Source organism: Xylocopa sonorina, chromosome 1 (assembly GCF_050948175.1).
Source record: "Xylocopa sonorina isolate GNS202 chromosome 1, iyXylSono1_principal, whole genome shotgun sequence".
Classification (NCBI taxonomy): Eukaryota; Metazoa; Arthropoda; class Insecta; order Hymenoptera; family Apidae; genus Xylocopa; species Xylocopa sonorina.
In genome coordinates this window covers 14,648,700-14,658,615 of record NC_135193.1, presented here as the reverse complement: position 1 = coordinate 14,658,615, position 9,916 = coordinate 14,648,700, and the positions used below count along the sequence as shown (strand labels likewise).

At 45.7% G+C, this 9,916-nt stretch overlaps 1 protein-coding gene across 1 annotated transcript; it reads right to left on the bottom strand.

Moving 5' to 3' along the window:
- Window positions 1–689: 689 nt before the first annotated feature.
- Window positions 690–4,852, bottom strand: LOC143423167 (uncharacterized). Its single transcript, XM_076894293.1, has 5 exons — window positions 4,498–4,852; window positions 3,163–3,286; window positions 2,932–3,082; window positions 2,013–2,229; window positions 690–980 (listed from the first exon to the last, which is right to left on the bottom strand). Exons 1-5 carry the CDS (start codon window positions 4,737–4,739, stop codon window positions 854–856), a joined length of 861 nt encoding a protein of 286 aa, XP_076750408.1. The 5' UTR covers window positions 4,740–4,852; the 3' UTR covers window positions 690–853.
- Window positions 4,853–9,916: the final 5,064 nt, after the last annotated feature.

Here is a 9,916-nt window from a genome sequence, read left to right as displayed (position 1 = left end):
GAGCGCAAAGGGTTAAATATTACTTTTGCACATACACGGGATAAATAAATAGGAACATTTATCGTACAAAGTTCGAAAGCCAGGTAGAAATATCGCCACTCGCGTCGATCGTTTTTGCAACGCGAACATTTTTACCAATGTTACGTCAATATGTACGGAGAAAAACAAAATTATTATTTTTCAAAACCGGACAGGACTGAAACACTGTATGTTTGATATCAATTTCATCGATATTTGAACTTTATAATCGTTGATAAAGTAATATTTTGTTACGGCTTACTTTTATTCCATTTTTGACTATTTGAACGGTAGTGATTTCATTGAATAACCACGAGTCGAATCGTATTTCAAACATAAACTTTAAAATAAACTCAAATCTTTCAATCCCTATTTTTTTAATATTTCAGTGATCTTTCTGCTCTTCGAGATCCACGAGCCACGATCGCAGTCAAGTTTCCCTGAAGCATCACTGTCGAAAGGGGTAAGTACCATTTAATTTTGAACTTAATCTCCACACATTATTAATTATACGAGTTACAAGCTAAAATTCATGCGAAGAAGTTAAAATTGATCTCTGAAAACGTCAAATTCGTAATTCGAAAGAATTGTATCGATTGGTGATCGTTCTACCTGGCGCGTAACGAACACGACCCAACAAGCAGATTGTTAAATTAACAAATATGTGTCGCTGAGAACGCAGGATTCCTTGCTCACGCTAACCCATTCGCGATCCATTCCGATCGATCTTCGACGCCCACGAGTCTCGAGATCGATGGATCCCCAGCCTGGAGGTCGACCAACACGTTAGCGCGTGGAATTTCGTAGAAGGGTTGAAAAGAAGTCGATGAACGTGTCAGTTTTTCTGCGGCTTTATCAGCCTGCTGGCCGGAGGTGGCAATTTGTTGAAGCCAGCGTTGTCGAATACCGGAAGGAGGTCTCTAACTCTTTGTCCAGCGCCGATGGCTGCCAGCTCGAACCATCTGAAACGATGGTGGACAAGCGTTGAAAAATGAACCGTTTCCCCGTCGATTTTTATCATTCGTCTGTCCAAATATAAATGTAGATTGCTGTCTGGAATATTTTACGTTTACACCTCACACTTTCTCGACTCGGTTCGTTCGCGTCATCGATCGTTGAATTCTTCAAAAATTATCGCCAAATAAAAGAAAGAAATTAGTCCAACTCTTTAAGCTCTTTTTTTCTTTCTTTTTTTTTTGGTAGCATCGCTGTGTTACTCTATCTCGGTTTCGGTAGTAATTATAAAACATTCTGGTACAGCGTGCGGGAACGTTTCTAGTTAGCAGAAATCCGATTGCGCGTTCGTTAATTTACGGAACGTGACGACGAAGAGAAAACACGGAATCACGCTTATCCATTCGTATATCCCTCGTAACGCCGTCGGTATTATTCCCGTCCGAATGAGATAAAAAAATGTCTGCGTTAACACTATTTAGAGCTGGAGACTGGTCGCAGTTCTCATCCGCGATACGTGCCCGTTGTTTTCTCGAACGGAGACAAACGCAAACTTCGATGTCTGCCGCGACTTTTTCAGCTCTTTCCATTTACTCGTCGCGGCTGACAAACCGCTAATACGAACTCGCTCGAACGTGTACCAGGAAAAACCAAAAAACGACCACGCGTTTACAACCGAACCGCGTCGAGGAGGAGAATACTCGAGCGTTTCCCGTTACGAATGAAACGCTCGACAAAAAGAAAATTACACAGCAACTGTCGTTGGACCGTTTGGCAACGCAGAACGGGTTGAAACATCCAATTAAAGCCAATAACGCAGAATGAAAGCTGATCGCGCGAGGGCTGAAGCAAAGGGCGATGGGCGCGGGCGACGAGGAGGACGGGATGCTGGGAGCGCGTTGATAAATTGAAATTGATTTCGATGGAGCGAAGCGGAGAAAAGGCGAAAGGAGCGCGGGTGCGGAAGAGAGGAGGAGGATGGAGGAGGTGGAGGAGCGGTATCGCGGGCATACGCGAGCGAGCGCACATTCGTAACCCACCTGTTGTTTTTGTATTTGGCCAGGGGTTGAGCGGCCGGATGGGGCGTTTCGGTGGGGAAATATGTGGCACCATAAAAATCCAGACCACGGCTGAGCAGCGTCGAGGTCTCCTCCACGCTGGCCAGGGTCACCCTTATAACGGGTGGCCCGGTGTAGATCGTCGCCGGTTCGTTTTGGTTGTGAGCGTCGCTTTTCAGCTTGTCGTTGATCGCCTTCACTAATTCACAAGTCAGAGCAACGTGGGGGATGAAACGGTACTGAACGGGGTGAAATTAATTCTATCGATGTAATTTCTGCGATTCGAACGGTTTCTTTTTCTAATTGGATGGCAATCAGATTTTAAACGTTCGCGTGATGATATTCTATACGGATAACCAGTTTGGTCGCTCTTCGATTTAACCCTTCGACGTTGAGCGCAACGAGAGATAGAAATTGCAGTTAAACTTTTACGACAACGGTTTTATCATTGCATACGCAACAATAGCGATAAATTTGGAATAATAGTTGGCGGATAATCGTTGACCGTATATAACAGAAGTACTAAAGGACGTTCATGACGCGAGGAACCATCCTGAGGAGTATTCACGAGCTGGCGGACCGATCTGATAAAACGATACGCATCTCTCATATTCGTTGAAGCACGCCCTCAAGAAAAACCTCAAAACGTGACATTCTTTTGTGCGTACAATCTCGTCTGAAAGTATTTGAACGCTTGCAGGATATTTTTGGTGAATTCGAATCTCTAATTTCTTTACAAGCACCGTCAAATCTTTATCTCTCGATAAGTAGAATACAGTGTGGGCTCGCAGAAACGAATGAAATTTATAATTCGACTATCGATCCAGCATTTCATGGTAGTTTTGGACCAGAATGTATGTTTTTATGATTGAACCGAGGTGATGTCGCGGGAAATACTTACGCACAGTGCCAGTGTTGAGAGGCAGCCGCGTCACTTCGACTATGGACCGGTACTTGTAGAGAGCGTGCCTAATATCCTCTTCTGGTAATTCTTCAGGTACGTCCAGAACGTAGACGGTGAATGTCTTCGCCGGTCTGCAGGGTATGGCGACCTGCGTTCATGAATACGAAACGTCGTATTTAGAGGCCGGTTCTCAAGCGGAGGGTCCTTTGTGTACCGAAAGATAAGTACCTTCTTGTAGAACCGTGCCCCGGTGACTTTGTGGAAGCCCTTTTTGTAGACCGCCTGAAAATCGTCGATGTTGCTGAACTTGAAGAGTATACCGGTAGCCGTCTTCGTCAGGGAGAACGCGCCACTGTAATGCAAAATCGACGATCGTTTCACTCCGTCCCCCGTATATCCCACGCCCCCCTTTAATTCCCTTTAATTTCCTCTCGTACGAGCCACGTATCGTTGTTCCACGTCGAACTCTTTCATCGCGAACGGAGAATTTCTTTCTCAGCTGGCTGGCTGGCTGTTTTTATTCAAAATTCCCTCGTATATTTCGACGGAATTTTTCGACAAATTTCGTTTGAATTTAGTTGGCAATATCTTCTCGTCCGCCACAGGCAGTTTCATTATACCGTTCCCCGCAGAAGTTCTCATTTTTTTTCAACGAAGAACTCGTTCCAGCTGAGTTATACGGATCCCGGGATCTTGAAACTTCTTTCCGCAGAATTTGCCGCATAAAATTTGGCAAACCAAAATTGGCATGCTCTATCTCCGCCGCGCACTCGGTCTGTTTGCGATTCCCACCCTTCCGCGTGATCGCGTAATCATTTCGTCCGCGAGTTCCTCGATTCTTCCTCGAGCTGGCTACACACGCCGCGACACGCTCGTAATTGTCGCGTTCATCCTCGAACGGCGATTGTGTCTCGAGACAGTTTAACGATTCTGTTAAATTTAACGTATTAGTTTGTCCGCCGTCCATTAAAATGGAAATGTTGAAGGCAACGAGAATTTCAATTAAACCGCCGTCATACCGGCTTGTCTCCGTTTAGAATTAATGAGGGACACTCTTCTCGCCGTTCTATCTGTTATGCTTTATGTTCGCTGAATCATTAGAGACGTTTCGTAGGGCGTGCCATATTTCACGCGCGTGCATTAAATAGAAACGACTACGCGATGCAGTTTTAACGTCGCCTAGTAACTCTGATTTACTAAAAATTCTAATAAACTCTGTCGTCGAGTTCTCAACGTCTCCAAAATTAGTATCAAAGCTATCGTTACTCTCGCAAAACCGTCTTAATACCACGAATCCGAGTGTTCCAAATCCAATTCTGCTTCATAAAATTTGAAATAAAACTTCCTCGATCGACTAAATATACAAATCGACGACGAGAAGATTCGACTAAACAAGAGAGTTCATCTTAATACTACGAATCCAAATACGTCGAATCCAAGCGTTTCCTGTTTCATAAAGTTCGAAATAAAAATTCCTCGATCGACCAAATATACAAATCGACGACGAGAAGATTCGACCAAACAAGAGAGCGTCGATTCAAGAAGGGTACGCAGGAGCCTCACCGAAAGTTCATCTTCTCGCAGATGGTGGCGGCCTTCTCGATGCTGAGCTCGTGGCTCGGCGTCAGGAGGAACGCACCCTTGGTGAGGAAGTCGGTCTCGCTGATCTCCGAGTCGGTGTCCTGGTCCTGCCAGTCGCCGGATGCTGGCCTGCTCTCCTGGTTCAGCCTCAGCAGGGAGCTGCTTTTCGACGCGGACATCTCGTTCTCGCACGTGGCACTGCTGTCCAGTCCCCTTTGGGACATCTTTTATAGGGAATAGAAGAGGTGGGATCGGCTGGCCCGCGACACACGTACGCGTAACACGTTACGCGAGATCGACTCCTCGCTAGACACCCGCTCTCGATATACTGTCGACCAGTTACGCACCGATACGCTCCTTTTATACGGGACCAGAAGCTACGCGATCGTTTATCGCGACTGCTCTGCCCACGATCTTGTTTCGATCCACGATCGAGGATTAGGATCGGCTGAGAACGAATTTTATTGGATCTCGAGAGCTTCTTTGACGGAATATGAGTCGAATGATTAATTTAAGGGTTTTTCTTTCGAGCTGGAATTGAAGAACTATTGGTACAGATGGACGAGGGACGTAGAAGTCTGAATTAGATTAGAATTGTTCGAGATAGAGTTCTATATGGAACCGTGCGATATTCGTTTTACACGAACTCCATTTTTCAATTTAAGACCCTCTCTCTCTTTCTTTCTTTATATTGTATCAAATCGCTAAAGATAATTGATGCGATAAAAAGTTGTGGTTAATTAAGTGGAAGAAAAGAGAGACGAGGAGGGAGATGTTAACTTGGATCAAGGTTAATTGGCTTCGAGACACTTTAAACTCGTGGATCACTCGCCGGGGGCGGGGTGGGAATGAAATTATTCCGCTGAAATTAAATGCGATATTTATTATTTCACGTGCGCGATATAGACGGTGTTCTATTGACCAAATATTTTGCATGTTCGCGCTGGCGCCCGTGACAGATCATTTAACATCGGTTATGGAATATACGTACGCGTCTCGAGCGTTTTAATCAATTATTGCATGCATCGTTAACCCGATCGTAATGCGTTGCCTCCATCTGCGTGCTGTATGCAATTTTTTCCACAATTTTCTAATGCATGAAAAATTCGTTAATTAATTTTATCCCGTGGCCCGCTTTTAGAGAATCGAGCGACACGCATTCCACGTCAAAACGCACATTTCACAAAAGCGCAGCGTGACTTTCGATTGCTTTATGAGTCCTGAATAAATTTGGAGAACGTTCCTTCCCTTCGATCTCCTCGTAGCCGACAATATTTCAAACGGAAAGGGACGAAGAAGTTAAAGCAGCTCCGATTTTTGGTGCCAGGTATGTTTTGAATCACAGTAATGGAACCGTCGGAACTATCGATATCGCGCGTTATAACTGTGCTCAAACTTTTCTGGGGCTTCCGAATTCTGAACTTATCAAACTCCCGAACGCGGCTAACTTTATAACGAGCTTTGGCAAAACTTGCGGCGCTCGCAACCGACGCGAAGATCACCTGAATGCGGATTAACAGGAATGCTCCATTTATATGACGCCACGAAATTGACAGTTAACTGGCTTTGCACGTTAAATACTCCAGTCTTGACGCGATTTTGCATCGCGAGCGCGAAGTCCACAACAGAAAGTCCCTCGGTTAAAATACGTAACACGTGTATTTTATTCGAAAAGTTTACACTGTAAAAAACCAATAGAGAATGTTAAATAACCCTTAAAAGTAGTTTACACAGAACCAAAATTCCTCGATTCTTGTCCAATCACGTTTCTCCACAGTTCCTCGAAGTTAATTCAACGACGCAACCCTCTCGTCGCGTCGCATGGGCTAATTTAAACAAATGGCCATCGCCAATCACGCCGGGATGACCATTGGCGGATCGTTACTGTGCCCAAGACGTCGACAATAAGACGTAGCGAGCCAGAGTGGCAATTAACGCGGCTGCATCGGACACTGGGGACAACTGTGGTGTCACAGGCTCTGGTACACAAAGACTGGAACAGAGGGAGGGTGCGTTACGCGTAGCTGAGGGTGGGAACGCGCGTTTCGCGCGATCAGAGGCGAGCTCGAATCGTTTGAATCGAAATCGGGAACGCCACGGCTTCTCGCAGGATATACCCGACGATGGGCTGCGACAAAGCGTCGAGGTGCATCGATTTGCACTAATTATCGGCGCGGTAATTGCCGTTGAAGGAGATCGCGAGTCATCGAGGGGCCATTGCTGCCGGAGATCGAGCCGATCAATCGTTAATCGGGCGTTAATGAAATGGAATAAACGTGCGTGGATGGAGCCACTCGACTGTATTATGCTGTCGTTCTGCCTCTCGCCCCGTATTCCTCTTTCCTCCTCCTGGGGTGAGAACTGAATAGGGTTCTTGGCGGTTCTCGTCGGTTCCATGAAGCTCGCGAATGATTCTTCGGATAATGAATCCGTTCCACTTTGTCTCTCCATCTCTTCTTCAAGTACGTGTCGTAAAAGATATCGCACGGTTTAAGAAATTTTCGTCGACGATTTCCACTCGAGAGTTTCCATCAGCGTTCAGCCGCATTTCACGTAGCGACAGATGCGTCGCGACACGCGCGTCACACGTCAGTTTCTCGTTCTAATTGCAATTAGATCGAAATATTTATCGTGACACGCGCGCGCGCGCGCAGTTCGCAATTAATGGAAATCAGTGGACGAAACGGGGCGGTTATTAATTCGCGCGCGTCCGATTTACGAAATCGGGTGAGTCAGAGCCGGTGATAATGGAATTCATTAAGCGAGCCAAGGCATTCTTATTGCATCGAGGCTAATAATGATTTATGGAGCGCGGCAACCGTACCCGCGACGGCCATCTGTTACCACCGCGTTCCGCGGTACGCGACCCAAGATGCGCAATAAACTTTGCCGCGGGACTAAATTGCTCGGTCGCATTACGCGTTCCCGCGTCCCGATTTAATGACTACGTCTGCCGCGATTCGAAACAACGAAAACTGCCAGGGAACGTTCCCTAGAATCCATAAGCCGGGCTTTGCACGCGCGCAACCCTCCCCTCCCCATTGAATTATTCCACCGCTGGAAACAATACCGATCGAGCTTTCGATTGTTGCTTCCAAGGCAACATTATCCTGGACATATTTCCAATTTCTCGCTCTCTGTCGATTGTCAGCTTTTCGACGAAATTTCCTGTCGTTCACAAAATAATTCTCTTCACTTCTGATAGAAGAAATTGTAGTTGTTGAAGAATTGTAAGGCGTTAAGTAAGTGTTGACGAATCGAACACACGCTTGAAATGGTCGAATCAACCGAGCCAATCAGTCGACAAAACAGGAGAGGAAAGATGGGGTTCGAGCGGTCCGTAATTTCCTCGCGACGACCGTTTGGCGCGGTTTTTTTTTGCGCCCAGATGCGAGAGGACGCGGCGCGTGCATGCTGTCCCCTAATCACGGTCGAGGGGTTGAAGCGGCCGCGTTGCCCTATTTGGTAATCTCGAATCAATTATTATCGATTCGACCGGTAGCGGATTCCCAATCAACGCCAGCAAAGGGTCGCACGGATTACCAGGGCAAACGGCCGTAACGCGGTCACCGTAATCCAACTAAAAACGGATATGTATCGGCATCAGGTGGGAATTGTCGCAAAGCCGACCGCTTGAGCGACGCTCGCTTCTAACAAGATGGGAATGCGATCGTTTGCTGGGACAGTGTTGGACAGGTGCAGCTTTGTCGCGCGGAGTTAGCAATGTTTTCTGTTCTGAATCGACCAGCAAATTTGTAACATTTGTTTCTATCTCACGCGAGAATTAAATGTGATCGTTTCCCTGAGTGTCTGCATAAGAAGAACGAGAAGAATTTGTTTTAAGTAATGTCTATAAAATTAATGGATGCAAACTAAGTTAGTAAAGGAGTTAGAAAGCGAAGGGATACTCACGTATACGTTTAAACAGCTTTTGACGCTGTCGACGAACGATATGGACCTGACGCGTCGATAAACGGTATTTTTTATTTGACAATGCTGAACAATTGAATGCAGTATACAAATAGCATGTCGAATTCTCTTTCCTCCGCCAATGTGTGTTACATCAGTGATAATGCAGCGAGATTATGATCAGCCAGGAAACGTGGGAGGCCAATCAGCGACTTACTTTTTTGAGCAAAGACGCGAGCACACGCGTGGGCACTTAATTGGATGATTGGGCCCGACGATGCATCGTCGATAAATTGGCGTGAACGGAATGAAAGTAAAAAACAGGGATCGTTCGATTCTTCGCCGTTTCGAAATTCATCGCGCAACGCGGATGATGGTTCTCGATGGGTAATATACGGTCCGTGAGTTATAATAACATTGCGTGCGTATTGATTGCTCGAACGAAGAAAAGAGGTTTTGAAATGCCACGCAGTGTGAGATGAGAAGTGTTCACTTTGATATTCGACACCAGATATGATTGTAGAAATTAATAATTTAATTACTGGAGGGATGGCTCGGCTCGCGAAAGTAGCGAACGATGATGCGTAAAATACGTTAAGTATATCTCCTTCTTTATATCGATTTAATTTTCTGATTAATCATTGCCTACGAAAATGAGAAACTTTAAACGTGATGCGTTTATAAAAAAAAAACCAAATTACAAGTTCATCGTACGCGGGAGAATTGTATTTAGGAAAATTCCAATTGAATTCGCTTGGCGCGTAACAGTCGGAATATTAAATCGAAATCACTGTACTCAACGTTTCACGCGGTAACGTCCATTCAGGGCGGGAGGCGGCGTTCGCCGTGGAAACTCGTTTACATCGCATTGTTGATTTTGTTTGTGTACGTTATGCATGCGCGGTATTCACGGGCCCCGAAACTCGATTCGAAAAGCATCAGAATGCGCATACATTTCGCCGGACGGTTTCCCAAAAATGATCACCGCGCGGAAAGACCGAAATTCAACAGGCCAAGTGTGAAATACATCGATGGACATCCACTTTCCGAGTCATTGAAATCCGACCGACGATCCAATGAAAAATTCATCCGTCACCTTGTCAAACGCACAGAATCCGGATCAATTTCGGTTCATCGAAGACAAAAGTATCTCGTCATTTCTCATCTTCCATTCCTACTAATACATTGTGGCAGCCCTTCGACTCTCGCCACTAGAGAGACACCACCGTTTACACTTTCCTGAAAGTACTTGATGCCCTATCCTTTCCAATATATAGAATTTCTGACCTGTCCCTAATATCCCAGCGTCTAAAGCAGGGCCTGCTATTGGAGTGGATGCACTGATGAGTCCACTAGCAGGCCCAGGACGAAACGTTTTTCCTCTCTTTTCCTTCCTTCTTCCTTCTTCCATTTCTACATAGCAAATCGAAGCATTGACACCTCAACATTAACACAAATATTACCGTGCAAACGCGTGCAAGTAGCGGTCGCA